At 55.5% G+C, this 18,533-nt stretch overlaps 6 protein-coding genes across 6 annotated transcripts; 4 read left to right on the plus strand and 2 right to left on the minus strand.

The window, feature by feature from the left end:
* Positions 1-1,093: 1,093 nt before the first annotated feature.
* Positions 1,094-4,017, plus strand: CTAM01_05666 (RhoGAP domain-containing protein; the record flags this gene model as incomplete). Its single annotated transcript, XM_060521696.1, has 2 exons — positions 1,094-1,730; positions 1,787-4,017. 2 exons carry the CDS (start codon positions 1,094-1,096, stop codon positions 4,015-4,017), a joined length of 2,868 nt encoding a protein of 955 aa, XP_060383910.1.
* Positions 4,018-4,611: 594 nt separating this feature from the next.
* Positions 4,612-6,938, minus strand: CTAM01_05667 (Alg9-like mannosyltransferase; the record flags this gene model as incomplete). Its single annotated transcript, XM_060521697.1, has 4 exons — positions 4,612-6,025; positions 6,114-6,304; positions 6,404-6,625; positions 6,726-6,938. 4 exons carry the CDS (start codon positions 6,936-6,938, stop codon positions 4,612-4,614), a joined length of 2,040 nt encoding a protein of 679 aa, XP_060383911.1.
* Positions 6,939-8,075: 1,137 nt separating this feature from the next.
* Positions 8,076-8,438, plus strand: CTAM01_05668 (uncharacterized protein; the record flags this gene model as incomplete). Its single annotated transcript, XM_060521698.1, has 1 exon — positions 8,076-8,438. A coding segment is annotated over one exon (363 nt), but the record flags the coding sequence as incomplete, so codon positions are not given.
* Positions 8,439-9,153: 715 nt separating this feature from the next.
* On the plus strand, positions 9,154-10,635 carry CTAM01_05669 (ornithine aminotransferase; the record flags this gene model as incomplete). The annotated part of the gene is made up of 3 exons (XM_060521699.1): positions 9,154-9,651; positions 9,729-10,430; positions 10,498-10,635. 3 exons carry the CDS (start codon positions 9,154-9,156, stop codon positions 10,633-10,635), a joined length of 1,338 nt encoding a protein of 445 aa, XP_060383913.1.
* Positions 10,636-14,863: 4,228 nt separating this feature from the next.
* CTAM01_05670 (uncharacterized protein) lies at positions 14,864-15,472 on the minus strand (the record flags this gene model as incomplete). Its single annotated transcript, XM_060521700.1, has 1 exon — positions 14,864-15,472. The coding sequence occupies one exon, from the start codon at positions 15,470-15,472 to the stop codon at positions 14,864-14,866; it is 609 nt and encodes a 202-aa protein (XP_060383914.1).
* Positions 15,473-17,050: 1,578 nt separating this feature from the next.
* On the plus strand, positions 17,051-17,263 carry CTAM01_05671 (uncharacterized protein; the record flags this gene model as incomplete). Its single annotated transcript, XM_060521701.1, has 1 exon — positions 17,051-17,263. A coding segment is annotated over one exon (213 nt), but the record flags the coding sequence as incomplete, so codon positions are not given.
* Between the last annotated feature and the right edge of the window lie 1,270 nt (positions 17,264-18,533).

Here is an 18,533-nt window from a genome sequence, read left to right on the forward strand (position 1 = left end):
TGACCTCGCCCGATTTACGCACATACGCACCCGCACATTACACCTACGCCCGGCCTGGACCACTTGGACCTGAACCCCAACCTGGACCTGGACCTCTGACTTGCACCGGCACCTGCAACCTCTCCTGCGTCCCTCCGCCTTCGTCTATTCGTACCTAAAGTGCTCCGTACCGACTCCGTACTTGCTTCGCCCTCTCTCTCTCTCTCTCTCTCTCTCTCTTTGAGCTCTGCCTTTGCCTCACCTCACCTTACTCACCTTCCTATTGCTTACCTGGTACCGGTGCACATACCTCGCATTTTCCTTCCCCCTTCTACCTTACTCAACCCCCAGACTCTCTTCTCCAGACCAAACTCCTTCTTTCCTTGCCCTATTTTGCCCGACCGACAACTATCGTCAACGAGGTTTCAACGAGTCGTTGTCGCGCCTAGTCTTCTGGTCGGAAACGTCGCTCGCTTCCATTCGTTTTCTGTCGTCGAAAAAATCCCACCAACGCACAGCTCGCTCCTGTCTTACCGACTCCCGCCATCCCCTCTCTAGCTCCGCATCGTCGTCGCCCGCCGCCCTCTGTCCCCGGTCAACGCTGCCCGAATACACCTGGGTCATTTCACCTACACGGACGCTCTTCGTCACCTCACTCGCTCGCCCCTGTTCCCCTTCCTACTCACACTCGGGTCGGAACTTCTTCATGACATCAACAGCAGGGCTTTTGCAACACAAGACAAGGAGGGCTTCCAAAGACGGTCTCTAGGAGCGCTTCACTCGACAAAGGAATATTTGCGCGCCAAAAGAAGCCCACGGCCAATCACCGCCTGCGCGTCGCATCTCATCCTAGCGCATGCTCACACCCAATACCTTTCAAGCGACTCGATCCTGTGCCAAAACACCACCAGGCGACCAAGCGACCAACCGATTGACCTACAGATCGAAGACCGACTGCACTGAATCTGTCTCTAACATCCAACTTTCTTTGATCGTCGCTCGACAAAACTCTGTCGCTTGACACACTTTGTTCATACTCGATTCCCACGACAACCAAAGGACGCTGGCTGCGATAAAGTAATTGAGCTCCGACCACCTGCGCTCCGTCATTGCGATGACGTCCGCCGCTACTCCCCCCTACCAGGCTTTTCAGCCCACGAGTAACTCGACCGCGCCCGCCGCGCCCTCGACTCCGAATAAGAGAGACCTGAAGTCGTGGTGGAAAGGATTCAAGCTTCCTTCGAAGCATCAGGAACATCACGGTAGAGCCCCTTCTACTTTCGCATCGCAACAACCAACCCCAACTCCCACCCAAACCCTCTTCAGTGAAGATGTCGACGAGGCAATCGATACGTCAGCCGCACCTCTCAGTCTTGTCTTGCTGTTGCAAGATACCCATCCTGTTGGGTCCTGCGATCCCATTTTACCTCAAGTCTGCGCTTCGAGTGATGCGACAGCCTCCAATACCTTGAACCCGACTGGTCGGCTCAACAGGCTGTCCCTGTCTATCACCATGCCTGTGCGCCAGTGTGCCAAGCACATCCGCGCGGCTGTGAAAACGTCTTCTACTTCATGTGCTAAAGTTTCTACAGCAGACAACCGGCCTCACGGAATTTTCGGCGTTCCTCTCCGTCAGAGCATCACCTACGCCAATGTGGCGATATCTCTTGTCGACGAGAACGGAAAGAGCTATATTTATGGCTACGTACCGATTGTTGTCGCCAAGTGCGGCGTCTTCTTGAAGGAAAAGGGTAAGTGTACTTGAATGACGGTCCATCTCCAACATGCTCACGTCCCGTCTTCTTAGCAACAACGGTGGAGGGCATTTTCCGCCTCAGTGGCTCCGAGAAACGAATCAAGGAACTGAAACAGATTTTCGACTCACCCGATCGCTACGGAAAGGGCCTGGTGTGGGACAATTACACGGTTCACGATGCTGCCAACGTGCTCCGACGATACCTCAACGACCTTCCTGAGCCCGTTGTGCCGCTAGATCTATACGAGAAGTTCAGGGAACCGTTGCGAGGCGCCACGAGGCAAGCCGTGGGCGATGCCGAAGGCCCGCAGTTTGTCGAAAATTTTGACGATCAAGCAGCCATCGTCAAGTACCAGAAGCTCATCACGGAACTTCCACCACTGAATCGCCAGCTTCTGCTATACATTCTGGATTTGCTCGCTGTCTTCGCCGCCAAGTCGGAAGAGAACAGGATGAACTCACAGAATCTAGCAGCAATCTTCCAACCCGGCATGCTGTCGCACCCGCAGCACGCCATGGCGCCTGAAGAGTATCGCTTGAACCAATGCGTGCTCATTTTCCTCATCGAAAACCAGGATCACTTCTTGATTGGCATGCAGGGCACGGCTACTGACGAGAAGACAAAGCAGCTGATCGAAAAAGGCACACCCCCTGCAGCCAGTGGGCCAGTGACTCCTAACCCTAACAGGAAGTCGGGTCTGGGTCGGTCTTCATCCAATGCCAGTGCCGGCGCCGACAGTGTACGAAGAGACGGAATGCTCAGAAGAAACCGATCGACATCTTCAAGGCACTCGCACCATGAAGGTTCTACGACCCCAAACAGCCCGGCACTCGCACCAACCCCGAATAGCGGCCTTGGCAGAAGCAACACAGTCCCTTCCAAGAAGTCCCCTGCTCTTCAGACGGGAAGGTTCAGACGTGATGCTTCACCCATTCCAGGCTCGTCACCGCGTGAGCCCATGATCCCGGCGACGACGGAAGAGCTTGTCGAAGCACCTGATCAGTCCCCTGCTGCGTCGAGCATTTCCCCCGCGCCGGCTGCAATAGGTACATCCAGCCTGGCACCCACCGCTGCTGGCAATGCAGGCAGAAGCCAGGAGAGGCTGCTTGACCCGAATGAAGCTACGACGCCCATCAAGGAAAGAGTCCTTCCTAGCATATTCCAAAGATCCCCCACGGGAGAGGGCGAGAAACGACAACCGAACAAACTGAAGAAGAAGCGCATTCCTGGGAGCTTGAACCCGAGCGCGCAAAGCTCGGCCGCATCCTTGTCCGGTACGCACTCAGCCGCTGTGTCCCCTAGTCTTGAGGCCCCCAACCCCATGGATCTGGTGGCCGATACAATCCCAGAGCACGATTCCCTCGCGATTGGCCAGCAGCCTGGTGCAGTTGATACACCCTCGGAACCCACCCCGCGTGCATCACAGGTCCCCTCTAGCAACACCCTACATCCCGAGCAGACGCTCAAGGCTAAGAAATCGCCGCCGACATCACTTCACTCATCATTTAACGAAGGTTCTGACGTTGATCAGACTGAAGAATCCATTGTGACGACTTCGGCAGACGCCAGCGAGCCGGATAAGGAAAAGAAGAGAAGATGGCGACTTTCACGACAGAGGGGCCACGAGCACCACCCTTCAATCACCTCTCCGCGTCTGGCATTCGGATCCAACGACAATGCCGACGTTAGCGTGACCTCGATTGGCAGCGGCGGATACAGGCCCCGGAAGAGCTTCACCGGTGAAAGTTCAGAAACTGGCATGTACACTGCCGAGGCACAAACCAGTCATGAATCGCGGGACAAGGACGGCAAGGACGAATCTAAGGGGCCCATCGGTTGGATTAGGAACAAATACCGTGAAGCCAAGGAGAGCGCTGAGCGACGGAACAAATCGCCCCCAGCAGACCGACAATCTTCTTTGGGAGGCTCCAGCATCATGTCAGGAAGGGGAAAGAGTCTAGATATTCGCAGGGAACCCGACGAGAGGGCACAGAACCCACCTGTGCCACCATTGCCGCAGCAAGCGGCCCCAACTCAGACGGCGGCGGCTCAGCCGGTAGCGACGCAAACCACAACCTCTCAACCTCCGCCACCCCAGCCGACATCAGCACCATCGCAGCAGGCATCATCTCCAACGGTAACGAGTCCAGTATCGCCGCCTCCCGCATCTATCGTAGCAAACCCACCAGCACCGGCCCAACCGGCAAAGTCTCAGTTGGCAGCAGCCTCTCAGCCGGAGATCGCACCGCCAACGCAGCCAGCACCTGAAGCGGCGCGGTAATACCGACAATGAGCCGCGTTCGAAGTATGCCCATTTGAGGTGTTTTGTTTATCAAGAGCACGTTTTTCTGTGGAATATTTCATTTCACTCATGGCTGGACCTGATACATCAAGGGTTTCTGAGGGGGAAGGGGAAGGGGGGCCGGCCTAGGCGAGGCCAACCCAAAGTTTCAAGAATCCACGTTTGAACGTTTGAAAAGAAAAAGGAGGCATGTGCGTGCTTGTTGTTGGTGAATCATCATAAATGTACGGAGTTGTTCGATTCTCTGGCTTGGTGTACAGCGACGCATTGTCTACGGGCTCGCTCGCTATGAAGGGTATCCTGTCAAGTTGGCGTTTTCTTTTTTGTCATGACGTGTAGTAGCCCCGGCCGCTCCTGTCCCTCTAACGTTTCCTGGGGATTTGGTTACATGTGTTCACGGGCCCAGGATAGGGTAGGAAAAGAAAGAATTTTTTGTCATATTTGAAGTTCACGATGATGCTCTTGTGTGGGAAGGGGTATGTGAGAATGGAACTTATTGCCGTTTTTTAACTTCTCGACTCTTTACTCTTATTCCTACACTGACTGTTACTAATGTTTTTTGACTTTTTGTGTTTAGGATACAGTAGCATACAGCCCCGTATCCCAAACGACGAGCTTCCCGCGCCGGCGGGCGTCCTCGTTGAAGAAGCCGTTCCAGCCTGACCAGACGCGTTTCGGGCTCACGCCGAGATTGTGGCCTGCGCCGTGGGGGGAGGAGAAGAAGTCGTGGAGCCAGGGTTCGATGCCTTCGAAGCCGACGATGTAGCGGGGGATGTCTTCTGGTGGTGCTGATGATGATGCTGCTGCTGCTGCTGCTGCTGCTGCTGCTGCTGGCTCGGAGTCGGAGTCGGGGCTGGACCTGGCCTCGGCTGCCGGCCACAACTCGGTCGCCATGAAGAGCTGGGGGTCGTCGTAGAAGCGGTCCGCCTCGTCGCGGTAGGCCTCGCGTTCGGGGGTGTCTGGTTTGGTGTGGAGGGGCGGTTCGCAGGTGAGGGCGCGGGCGCGGAGGGCGGGGTGGAGGAGGTGGGAGCGCCAGGGGGTGGAGTGGCATGGCGTTAGGAAGAGGGCGAAGAGTTCGTTGCCTTGTGATTCTTTTGTCGTTGGCGAGGATGATGAGCCTGGTGTTGGCGGTGATGAGGAGGAGGAGGAGGAGGAGGAGGAGGAGGAAGCCAACGAGGCCGAGGCCAGGGACGCGATCGGGGCCGATGTGGCGGCCTGCTCCGGGTGTATGCGTGCGTACGAGGTGCGGAGGAAGGTCAGGACCGTAAGGGGCGCGGGCTGGTGGAGGAGGGTGAGGAAGAAGGCGATTGCGGCGTGGAGGCCCAGGGCGGAGGCGAGGAGGCGCTTGCGGCGGAGGCGGGGCTTCGGGAGCGGAGAGCGCGGGGTCGGTGGCGGGGCCGGGGTGGTGAAGAAGGATGCTAGGGGCGCGGCGGCGAGGATGTGGAGGGTTGGGAGGAGGGGGTAGATGAAGCGGACTTCTTTGTGGGAGACGGTGGAGAGGGCTGCGATGGTGGTGTAGACTGTCCAGGTGAGGGTTTCGAGGGTTGCTTTGCTGGGGATTTTGGTGGAGCGCGGTGGTGGTGGTGAGGGCGGGTTGTAGAGTGACAGGAGGACGAAGGGGAGGTAGGTCATTGACAGGAGGGGGAGGCCCTGGGAGAGGTAGTAGTGCCAGTCGTTGCGGCCGTAGAGGACGGCGAGGGATTGGGAGAGGTTGAAGTAGAGGAATTTGTAGGGGGGGAAGGCCCATTGGCCAAAGTAGAGGCGGTCTGAGGTTAGGGAGAGGGAGAGGACGAGGGTGCCGCAGAGGAGGGCTTCGCGGAGGAGGAGGAGGATGGTTTGCGGGGTGAGGACGGAGGTGGTGGAGCCGGGGCCGGAGCCGGAGTGGAGGGGCCGGAGGAGAGTTGCGAGGGCGATTGGTATCCAGATGAGGATATTTGTTGGGCGGAGGAGGACTGCTGTTGCGGCAAGGATGAGGGATAGGCGGAGACTATTGGCGTGTGAGTGAATGTGTTTCTTTGGAGGCCGGTTCAGGTGGGTGGCCGGCCGGTGTCAAGATGCGAGAGACGGAAACGTACCTAGTGAGCGTCCCTGGCGTGTGCAAGATGGACCTTGCGGGCTTGGGGTTCTCCTTTTCCGTCTTTGCATCACCGAGGAGCTCCCAGGGCCAGTAGTTGAGGGCCATGATGGTGAGCGTGGTCTCGAGCGAGTTGGAAAAGGTGCGGGTGGAGCAGTACCATTGGAAAGGACTGAACATGCTCATGAACAGCTATACGAGGACGTTGCGTCAGCCATGGTTTGACCAGTTGTGCGGAGGTAGCAGTTGTAACGGCTACTGGTGGTGGTAGTGGTGGTGATGGTGACTTACAGCAAACCATGAGACGGAGCTATCGGCGCCGTAGATCTTGACGGCCAGCTGCCAGGTGTACCAGTCGCCGGCGGCGGCAAAGACGGCCTGCGCGGCCTTTGGAGCGGCGAGGAGGAGCCATGGCCTGATGATGGGGAGGGGCCGGGCGACGAGGTCTGCGAGGGTGTAGACGCCGGCGAAGAGGGCGGGATGCAGCGAGGAGCGGAGCTGGTTTCTCCATTCCTGGGGTGTGTGTGTGTGCGTTAGTTGCACGTGGGATCAATGAAGCTTGTGAATAGTGATGATGAATAAAAAATTGCGAATAGAGAGCATGGAAACTCACCCAGGTGATCCAGGCGCCGCTCCCTTGGCCAAAGGCGATGCGCCAGGCGGGTTCGAGGGCCTGAAAGTACTCGTCGGGCTGGAAAAAGGTGAGGACCCACCAGGCGTTGAGGAGACGGATGACGAGGAGGGACCGGAAGACGGAGGGCTTGTTGTGCTCGTTACGAACTGCCATTAGGAGTTCGGGGGCGGGCGGGGAGCCGACGGAAGCCATTGTGGATACGGTGAGTTGAGAGTTTTGTGGCCGGCGGCGGCGGCGGCAGTCTGGCGGGGTGGGGGGACGGAAGGGACTTGTTGCGTAATCATCGGTCGTCGGACGGGGGGAAAGGGGGGAGGGGGGGAGGGGGTTGCGGTGAGCTGCTAAGGGTGGAATGACCTTTCTTGCAGGAACGGCGACGGCGTTGGCGGCGTGGGAAACGAACGGTTCGGTCAACGCAACGGGGAGCCCGATGGGTTTGGAGCGATGAGGCGAGTCAGGGTGTGTTGATGGTGGTGCCGTTTGTTCGAATGTATGCTCGTGTGTCAAACTGAACAGACTTTTCTCTTCTTTTTTCGCCCTTTTCCTTTTCTCGCGGTTTGCCGTGTGGCCGTTAGCTAAGGGGGGCACAGGGGAAGAGAGAAAGGAGTGTGTGGGCTCCGATGGAAAAGTTGATGCCGAAAAGCGGTGTTCTCGATCGCTAATGGAATGTCGAGACGGGAAGGCCAGGGATGTTGCGGGCTTACGGCAGGGCCGTGGACGGAAGCAGAGGCGCTAAGTTTCATTGACAGGCCAGCGTCCTCAGGCAATTGGTCACTAAAGAATCAGTCGCCGAAGCCTGAAGAACCTACCTGAGGTACCTACCTTACCTACGTACCTTGAGGTGGTAAGGTGATGAGGACACAAGACCAAATGTAGCCTTGTTGCCTTGCTTCACAGGCAACCAAATCAGTACTTACTCTCAGGCAAGAACCTGGTGTTGTCCACTTATCTAGCGGTAAAACAGATGCTCATTGGATCCCATACTGTCTCCATATAACTGGACGGCCCTATTGGATCCGAGCAGCGGGAATGGAAATAGCGTCTTTGTCATTGGGCCACGGAGCCCTTTCCTCTGCCGTCCGCATCGGCCCCAGTAGCAGGCACTCTGTCACTCTGCGTATTCTCCACGCACCACGTTCCATGGTTTATCTACATGTAATTCCCTATCTTGTTCTACTCGGTCCAATCGTACGTCGTTGGATATAGTGCCTACGTGTATGCAGTTTCTCGAGTTGTCGACAAATGGTTACACTGTTGGCCGTCTGCAACGCAAAAGAAATATGATAGCCTAGATAGGGCTTGCTGTGCCTCTCCAACGCCGCAAGCACAGATGCCCGTTATCGGCCTCGCTGCATTCCTCATTCCTCGTTCCAGCTTCTCGCAGTTGTTGTCTCCCCCCCGCCGCATTGGCAAGAGGCTCTCGGCTCGGCTTGGTTGCTCCCTCTGACGGGATTGGTGGTTTCCTCTCTTGAAAGTCGACTTTCCATCATCAACAACACCATGCAGTCATCTGCCCCCCTTCCCCCAGACTACAACCCGCGGCAACACCAAGCAACAGCATCCTGTTCCATATTTCATTACGAGATTCTTACCCCAGAGAAAAGCATCAAAGAAGTCACCGGTGACCGAGCGCACTGCTTTTTCCTACGTCCGCGCCACCCCTCCCCTCTCTCTCCCCCGGGGCCATGTGACTGAATTGGCACCGGGATGGTTTCCCTTACATGGCCCCCTCGGGCGTCATCCTGCCCACTCACCCACTTGAGCCGCTTATACCTGCGCTTAGGGGAACATACCTGCACTTAAAGGCATAGTGGCGCGCCTTCTGACTCCGACACCAAGAGTTTGGTTCCAGGTCAAGGTCCAGCCGTTTTTCACACACTTTGCATGGCTTAGATTTTTTAAATCCACAAACTGGCCAGAACCCGTCATGCCCGTCTCGTCTGCTTTGTCTTTCGTGCTTGTACCAGCCCGGCAGGCCTACTACCTATGTACTTCCTACTCGTATCGTCCGCCTCCGGCCATGTTTGGACCCTGTCCACGTTGCCGTCGCCGCCGCCGCTTTCCCACGACCACCTGGTTTCCTGGTTTTCTGCTTCCGTATCGCGCTTGAGTCCTTTTAGTCAAGGATGGCCGGGCTTTCTGCCAGGGGGGGTATAACTACCCAAGACCCCGCGATTTGCCCCTCGTTCCCGTCCTCTTCCTTTGACGTTCTCCTTCTCTCAACTCTCCATCTTCTTGCCCACGAACCATACTTGAACGGCCACTTGTCCTGAGTCGCAAACACTCTCTGACAACAATTGAACGTTCTCTGGAGCCAATTGATCCTTTTTCAAATACCCATTCCACTCACCTCATCCACACTGTTCTCTCTCTCTCTCTCACCAAGTCCATCCAACGTAAATCAGGCAACATGGCCCCCCACGCAAACGGCGGCACCCCTCAGTCCAATGGCGGAGTGGAGTCGAGATACCACGCCTCTTCCACCCAGGCCGCGATCAAGTCCGAGGAGGAGCTCGCCGCCCACAACTACCACCCGCTGCCCGTCGTCTTCTCCAAGGCCAGCGGCGTCCACGTCTGGGATCCCGAGGGCAAGCAGTACCTCGATTTCCTCTCCGCCTACAGCGCCGTCAACCAAGGCCACTGCCACCCCGAGCTGGTCAAGGCCCTGACCGAGCAGGCCAGCAGACTGACTCTCAGCTCGAGAGCCTTCTACAACGATGTCTTCCCCAAGTGGGCCGAGAAGATCCAGCAGGTCTTTGGCTACGACATGGTTTTGCCCATGAACACGGGCGCCGAGGCCGTCGAGACCGCAATCAAGATTGCGCGCAAGTGGGCGTACAAGGTCAAGGGCGTTGAGCAGGGCAAGGCTCTGGTCTTCTCCGTCAACGACAATTTCCACGGCCGAACAGTGAGTACCTTTCTGAGATGCTGCAGCTGGCAACTGCGTTTCCCTCCCGGACCAAGGCTGACATAAAACTCCCCCAGATGACTGCCATCTCTCTGTCAGTCGACCCCGAATCGAGGGACAACTACGGCCCCTATGTCCCCAACATCGGCGCCCTCAACCCTTCCACGGGCAAGGCCATTCGCTACAACAACGTCGAGGATATCGAGGCGGTCTTCGAGGCGCACGGCAAGGACACTGCTGCCATCATCATCGAGCCGATCCAGGGCGAGGCTGGCGTCGTTGTCCCTGACGACGACTACCTGAAGAGAGTGAACGACCTTTGCAAGAAGCACAACGTCCTCTTCATCTGCGACGAGATCCAGACTGGTATCGGCCGCACCGGACGCATGTTGTGCTCCCAGTGGGCCGGCATCAAGCCCGATATGATCACCCTGGGCAAGGCCATCTCTGGCGGTCTGTACCCCGTCAGCTGCGTTCTGTCGAGCAAGGAGATCATGCTTGTCGTTGAGCCCGGCACCCACGGTTCCACCTACGGCGGTAACCCCCTGGGATGCGCAGTGTCCATCCGCGCGTTGGAGATCATGGAGGAGGAAGACCTGACTGCCAAGGCTGAGAAGCTCGGAAACATCTTCCGCGAGGGAATCAGAGCCTTCAACTCGCCCATTGTCGAGCTGGTGCGTGGAAAGGGTCTCCTCAACGCCGTTGTCATTGACGAGTCGGCTACCGCTGGCCGCACGGCCTGGGACCTGTGCCTGTTGTTGAAGGAGAAGGGTCTCCTGGTAAGTCGCAAACGCCCCTGGTATACTCTCGCACACGGCACATGACTGACCCGTCTGCTTTTCACAGGCCAAGCCTACGCACGGCAACATCATCCGCTTCGCCCCTCCTTTGGTCATCACCGAGACCGAGCTTCGCAAGGCCATTAACATCATTGGCGAGGCGCTCAAGGAGCTCCCCACTGTCGAGAAGGCGGCGCACCACTAAGTGAATGTAGAGGCTCACTGAGATGGTAGTGATGACGGACAGATACGCTCTCCAACGAGGTGTACTTGCCAATGATCGTCGAGCGGCTGGTGTCCTGTCACACCACACAAAAGTGTGATGTACGGTTGGTCAAAATCGGGATCCAAAGACGGACTCTGATGAATAGCCTTAATGACGCAGCATTTTGCGACTTGGTATGAATATCTAGTTGGGGGTCGTCAAGGAGCATCGCTTCCTCGGAGGCGCATGTTATTTGTCTGCCCTCGAAAGAGGGAGAAAAAAAAGGAGGCAGCTTCAAGGTTGCAGCGCGGGGGGGGTCCGGGGTGGTCTCACGGCAGGGTCAGGTCACACGCTTGCCCTTGCCCGGGACAGGCAGCATTTGGGATCCCTTTTTTTTTTTTTCAAATTCATCGCATACGGGTACGGAGCATGGAGCATACGGAGCATAGGCCATCGGCGCGGGGGAAGCAGAGGGCGTACTGTGCAAAAGCATTCGCCGCTCCCCAATGTTACTTCTTTAGATGTCGCATACCCAACGGCGCTGTGGCTGGTCCCTCGAAGGACTGCTTCATGGATACATTCAGTTAGAGACTAGAACGAGCTAAAAAAAAAAAAAAGACAAGTTGTCGAAACGAGAAAGAGGTGTTGAAAAGTACGCGGGATGTATACTGAAAAGTCGCACCACGCGTCGCTGACACCACCGGCGATGCCTCGTTCCTGTGAGACTGTACGTGAGTGGCCAGATGCTGGAGCTGGAGCTGTACGAATCTGGTAAGCTGCATTTTCGCATGCATGGCTTCTCGGCAGGCAGATATGGCTGGGTAGGTAGTCAGGCAAACCTGCAAAGGTGGTGTCGGACACGTTGAGCCGCATCGAAAGCTGTTCTTCCCACCCTCTCTCTCTCTCTGTACCGTCATATCTCTCGTACATGTCCCTGTTCGCGCGCTCATACGCTCGACGTTGTCGTGACTCAGACCCGGGCGGTCGACCCAAGCTCTATCTCACGTTTCGGTCTGGTGCCTGTAAAGTAGCTGAGCTTACTCGCTGAATAGACGTGCGTTGTTCGGTATGTTTCTGTATGTTCTTATGACACATGACACCTTACATTCAGATACGTCTTGTTACGGGATAATGAAACGAAAGTAGTTCAATTTTCCTAGTTTCTATTGAACGTTTTATACTCGGGTTGTTTTTTTTCTTGACTCACATCATATCTACCATTATCTCAGTTGAGAATGTCAAACGATGGTAGACAGACAGACACATCTTGGTCCGCTCACAGCTAGCTGCCTAGAAACATCTTGAAGCCAAGAACTTACATGGTACATATCATCTCTGTGTCGTCAATATATCTCTGTAGACAGACGTTTGGACCCCCCCCCCCCCTTCCTCCTCTCTCTTTGACTCCTGCGCTGGCTATATGGCATCTGAAGGGTTGAGTCACACGAGATGGAGCCAAGATGAAGTGCGGGCAACCGGGCAGGCAAACTAGTTCAGGGGTTAGAACACAGTTGAGGCCAAATGTACCCACCCTCACAGAACGTATGGTGGAGTAGCGAGTTTATCGTTGTCTATAGAATCCTACCTTGACGGAGAGAGATGGAGGGGTTCATCCGCGTGAATCGTTCCCCAGAGGATGGAGCGCACCGTGTCCTCTTCGTCTAGAAACCATGTGTACACCGGGATTTGCGTCTGCGTGAATGAAACAAGAAAGAATGGTGCTCTCGAGGGCGAAATGAGCTTTCAACCAGCATTTTGCTGACCATGTTGCGTCTGCCTTGGGAAGCAGATGATGATGTTGCGTATCCGGTATGAGTCGCTGTCAACAACAAGTCTAAGCCCTGAGTAGAAGTGTTAGCGGACGAGCCAAGGCATAAGCTCAAACAGGTCTCGACCGGCAAGATCGCCATCTCACGGGGAGAGGGATGCTGCAGTTGACCAAATCGATCTGCCATCACTCTATATCTCAGTGTCAACGTAAGCCAATTCAAAAATAGTGTCGCGTCTTCCAGATTCTGCTGCAGAAAACGCAAAGTCGTCTACGAGCTTGTGTCGATGACTTGGAGATCTTTAACGCTGTCCGAGGCAGACACCGAGTCCAGTAAGCCATCCCTGTTACACAAAGGTGTGTTGTCGCAGGCGATCCGGCAGATTGAAGCTTGTCAGTTGCGCCAGAGAGAAACGGCTGTGTGAGTTGATCGACGCTGCGGTGAACCGTAATTCTTCCAAGTAGCGGGGTCAGCAATGAGCATAAGATTCAGGTGTGCTGCGTACTTTGGGCTTCAGCCCCATTCCCCTGAGCGACCTAGACGTTATGTGTTAGCAAGGTGATCAGGTTTTCAATATCGGGGAGTCAGGGAGATTCGAGACGCAATCGACGGATCCTACCGTTTTTCGTGGAGCAGTGATGAGTGCTGCCTGTGAGACCTAGGTTACGATACAATGAAGGAAGCCTGTTTTCTTGCGGACAAAACTGTAAAGATGGGAAGTGTTGCTACCAGACAGAGCCACTGATCTAGGCATGCCCATTCCAGGGGTGCTCTTGATTTTGTGAGTCGAAGCCTGCAACAGGGCATGGTATCCGTACTTCTAGTGACACAGATGGCTAGGCAGAAACCCTGGCAGTACCTTGGCGGGAGCCAGAACATGGACGTAGTTTCCAAGCCTCCTATGCGGAGACGTCGATCGTTACGTATCAGAGGTGCTGCAAAAACCCGAACAGGGCATGCAGGTTCGGCGACGCGGCACTGAGCGCGGCCAATAACTTCAGGGGAGCATCGAGTCGTTCGAGAGAAGAAAATACGATGCCGGTCTTGATTGGCGCTCCGCATTGCGCGTCAAACAGCCTGGTCTAAACACCCCCAACTTGGTCACGCTGTAAGGCGAGATGAAGGGGTAATTCTCGACCGTCATCTTTCCGTAGGGACAGAAGTCGTACTTCCCCAGACTGCGACTGCTGCGTCGACTTTGGAGCCGCACCTTGATCGCCTGTGCCACTCCGTCTTTCCTCCGTTCAGTTTGTGCTTCACTGTGGCCAGTCATTGATATTGGTGATTGGCCTGAAGACGATAGATGGATTGTCGATCGCTGCCGGCGAGGCTGTCATTTTGACGCTAGGACCTCGGGTGATGCGGGCATCCACCCGCCAAGGGGGTGGGCGGCAGACGGAGGAGCTTGAAGTTGGAGCACGCGGGGATGGGTCCCCGTGTGGTACTCGGGAGGGATGGACTAGAGCGCGTGAAGATCGGCCAGGGAACCAAGACCTGTCTGATAGAGACCGCCCGGAACAACTGCTCCATAGTTATGGTCGAAAAGTTGATATGATGAAGCCGAACGTTTCGCACCCTTCTACTTCGTAGCTATAGAAGATGGGGTGGCTTTTTGTACGCCACAAAATGTGTATCTTGAGCGGACAGTGATCGTCGAGAATGGATGACGGCTCCGAGGGTGCGGCACCCGATTCGGATTGCCCCTTTGGGACGGCGAATGACACTTGCATGGGGGGCTGGCCAGCGAGACATGTGTCTCGGAGGTGTTAGTGGGTTAGTGGAGTGGGTTGCGCCGTCAATGGTTGCTGCCAGCCGGCCAGGCACACCGAACGACTCTCTGCCTTGGTCTTTTGAGCTTCACCTCTCGGCCGCTCTGCTTCAGAGAGATTTCTAGTGGGGATATGTGCGATTCGAGACCAGAATTGGTGATGTCAAAAGGTTCCATTGTCACCAGACAGGGGTTCCAGGCGACTTGTGGAAGCCTGAGGCATGAACAGAACCACATGTAAAGTCTAGGCAGAAAAGTCGATTCTTTTGATCAATGGTTCGTGCCGTTGGATAGGCGCATGCATAGCAGGAGAAAGTGAGGAGAAACTTCGTTTGGACGAGTGGTTGCCTGAGACGTGCACACATGGCAAAGACGTCTGGATTGGGATGAGAGGGTGACATGAGAGTAAGTTAGGCCATGGATGAAATCGTCGGAGAAGTATCGGCCTGGGGCACTTGTGCGTCGTGGTGGTCACCGAGGCAGTACGGTACTTTCCTGCAAAGTAGCGATGCAGCTATGCTAGAGAGGTTCCTGTTGGTTCTCGCGTTGTTTGAGGCATGCATATCGAGTAAGGCTGTTGCGTCTCCAGTTCCAACGATTCCCGAGACCCCGACAATAGTGACAATACGACCTGTTGTGGGTGATGGGTGTGTCCTGGTTGGCCGCGCAGCGTTTGGACGCATGTCTTATCTCATTCCGTCCGCCAGGCAAGGAGGCAACGACGAGAGCTACGGTCAGCGCTACCATTGAAGAAACACAAAGTGGAAGTGGACAAAGTCTCGATCCCGGACAGTCGAGTCTCGAGACAGTGCCAGCGCGGATCTGCCGTCTGTCGATCCGGTTGGCTGGTACCAAGAGCGACGGCAGGTGGCGCCAGGCAAGAAGGTGAGCAGCCTGAGCAATGAGACGAGCTTGAGGCTAGGCAAGGCGAACCAGGGACGAGCAGCCCCCGAGGATAGGTAGCTGATTGCCCAGATGAGCGTGCTGGGCTGCAGGCGAAGAGTTGATGATTGCGCAAGATTCGTTGCAAAGTATGGGGCTTGCGTTTGCCATTAGTCAAGATTGGATCAGATACCCAGTTGACGGGGGGCGTTGTTTGGACCGGAAACCTAAGTTTGGAGGCAATGAATGACAAGTCGACGACGGCAGCGCACTCGGGCATAGAACGTAGCGTAGCGTAGCAAGCGTTGGTAGACTTTTTGACTTTGGGACCATGTATCGGTAAGGTAGGTGAGGTACTTTGAAGTTTGACACCGTCATTACCGAGTCGTTTTAGCTGTGGAACACCAGATTGCGCCATGGCTCGCTGGAATGAGGAGACAGAACGATTCTGTCGGTACCATCAAGGCTCAAAGCCAGAGAAAGAGACTGAATAGCTTTGAGCACTCTCGGGATGCTCGAATCGGTCGACCTGCTGGTTTCAACGGTGATTGACAGCTGGCTAGTCTAACCGCTGGCGTGGCTGGTGATTTTCACATGAGATAACGAGATGCAGCATGTGTTTGCTGCTGCTAGGGAGATTGCGGGTAGGTAGTTGCCGTCTATCAGGGTAGTTTTCGGAAACCTTGGTGCTCTGTGGGTTCTGGTGGCTCAGCGGAACAGATCTGATGCAAGGCCCATCGGTCCCTGAAGTCCACTTTGGCGCTGGTTCAATGTTGCTAGTGTGTGGCCCCAAAGGGTGATCAATCGTATCCGAGGGCAGCGGCGTATGTCGGAAAGGTACCTTTGATGACTTGTGTACTTTGGTTGGCCGAGAGGTAGACCGAAACACAGCGTAACTGACGTGTCGAAACAACTCAGAGAGGTCTGGGACTCTGGGACAGCGGGCATGTTTTTCATGCGGTCCGGGTGTTCTGGCGTGCATCTGGAAGGGCGGATGGAATGCTCCAAAGGTGGACTGCAGGCAGCTAGGGACCTAAGCAGCGTGTCTTAGTGTAAGGTTTGCCGTGCTCCGTTCACACTGTAAAGTAAAGCCAGGTGGATAGGGTTCCATCGCAAGTATGCTGTTGCAGGGGAGAGATCGAGAACGGGTTCGCTGGAGTCGGTCCAAAGGTGGTAACAAAATGTAAGGGGTGAGGAGACCAGGTCGGATTGGAAGCGTGGATTGGACGGAAGAGTGGCCGTTATTACTGGGAACCTTGTTCGACGAAGACCTGACGATGTGATGATGAATTCCAGTAGCGGGGACGAGCGGGCAGGCGCAAGGTGTTCCAGCAGCTAAAGTGTATCGTGCTGCACAGTGGAAGCTACGGGTTCGGAGACAATGAACCTCTGCGTCTCTGTTGAGTCGAGAGGTGGGCTCGGTGAGCTTACACCAGCTAGTCTCCTCGCCTCGTCGATGCCTTGTGGTTCACTCACCGCCCGTCGTTTGTCTCCCGTCGTTTGTCTATTGAATGAGCGACATGCTCTGCAATGCATGCGAGGTTTGATATTGATGAGAGGTGGTCCATGGCAACGCGGTGTGACGATGAGGAGCAGGGCCTCGGCCTCGACCCCTTGACTCTTGAGAGGTTCTTGTTTTGTTATTGGAGTCAAAGTCAAGGATTCATGACAGTTGAGTTGCCCACAAACAGCTTCCTCAGGCACCGCCTCCATAGGTACTGGCATTGTGCCTCAGGCTCTTTAGTCCTCGAGCACAGCCGAGGGTAAAAGTCCAGGTCATGTCCGTATTGTCTACCGTGAATAGAACGGCCGTGCTCTCCCTGGGTATCTGAACGGAGTACGGATAAGATACATGCGTTTGTGTGTTCTTGCTTCCCGGTCGCAATAGGAATAGTAGCCGCAGAGGCAGGAAAGCAAGTCTGCGGCTTGGGCCATGGGGTAAGATAGAGAATGGCCATGAACTCGAGCCCTTGACACCCATGGTGGTGAATGGTGAGTGGTGACATTGCACCCAAGAGGTTGGAGCTGGCTGCGCTGTCTCTGCGCCTTCCCAGACACGGAAGTTAGGCGAGTTCGGCGAGTGGAGACAATTCTGGAGGGTCTGGGAAGTCTGGACGAGAGGAGCCGTGGGGGGAGGAATGCAGACGAGATGCAAACGCCGAAACAGAATACCCTATTTTCTGTCACCCCGGATGTCGTATCGTGCTGATCAGAAGATGTATCCGTATGTCGCGGCAGCCGCAGCCGCTAGTCTAATCAAAGATGACAAGACTCAGAGATAAGGCGTGCTGGTCCGGGGGAGATGAGGAAGACGGGCGCGAGCCTGCGAGGATAAGGACGAGTGCGAGGACGACAACGAAGGGGTGCAGGAAGAGGAAGGCGGTGGTGGTGGGCGGTGGACGGATTGGTGCGCTACCTAACCCCAACTTGAGGTACCCAGGTTCCTTGCTGAACCGTGCGTCTTATCGCGATACATGAGCCTTATCGCGCCATGATGGCATTTGTGTGCGACAGTGGGTGATACCTGGTACTTCAAGGTAAGGTAGGTGCTTGACCTTTGCGCAAGCAATACTGCCTAGGTAGGCACTAGGTTTGTAGCCAAGGACCCATGGACCAAATGGTGAGAACCTTTGAAGGAGAATCCCAAAAGCCCACCTACCTCACCTCAAGCAAGCAAGGCAAATGGATTTTGTGAAGCACTGAGGGCTGAAGAGTAAAAGGCAGGTGTGCGTGACCGACACCGGACTGGTATAGCCAAGGTATCCCTCTCCAATGAGACCCCCGTCGCACCACCACGCAGCACCAAAAGGACCCCTGACCAGTGACCACGAGGATACGAGCGGGGGTGGTTGCGATGCACCTGCATTGGCTGTTCCGGAACGGCATATGGCTAGGTACGTACCGCATCGTGACACTCAAGGACTCCTACCTTTACATAAAGTAGTACTCCGTACCTAAGGTAGGTACTCCTCACTCCGAGCACTCGCACAATTGGGGAAAAAGCTCCACCGGGCAGCGCAGCGCAGAGCATCACGAGCCCCCAAACCCAAGGGTCGCCTAGGCAAAGCTCACGTTTCTCTGGTCACTTGCCCCCTCAGAGTTCAACAATAACAAACTACACTGTGTGTTCGTTTTCTGATGTCGAGTCAAGCACAAGGAGGATCGTCGTCTTTCTTGTTGGAGTTGCGCCTTGGACAAATGACTGTCGTCCCCTGATGCATTATATACTTCCTGAAGGTACTCCGTACACTACAATAATAAATGGATTTGGAGAGACAGACACAAGCGCCCTCGCCATATGCGACCCCTTCGCTCTCTTGCGCCCCCCTGGTCAGGCAGATAGACACACTACATCATCGACACCAACCCTGGCCACCTGGATCTATCTGTCTTGGTCAGTCAGACTGGGGCACGTCGTGATCGTGGTTGTAACTCACAGTGTGAGTGACAGGGAGCGAGAAAGAGGCGTGGAAATACAG

Source organism: Colletotrichum tamarilloi (assembly GCF_030869305.1).
Source record: "Colletotrichum tamarilloi strain Tom-12 chromosome Unknown Scaffold_14.1, whole genome shotgun sequence".
Classification (NCBI taxonomy): Eukaryota; Fungi; Ascomycota; class Sordariomycetes; order Glomerellales; family Glomerellaceae; genus Colletotrichum; species Colletotrichum tamarilloi.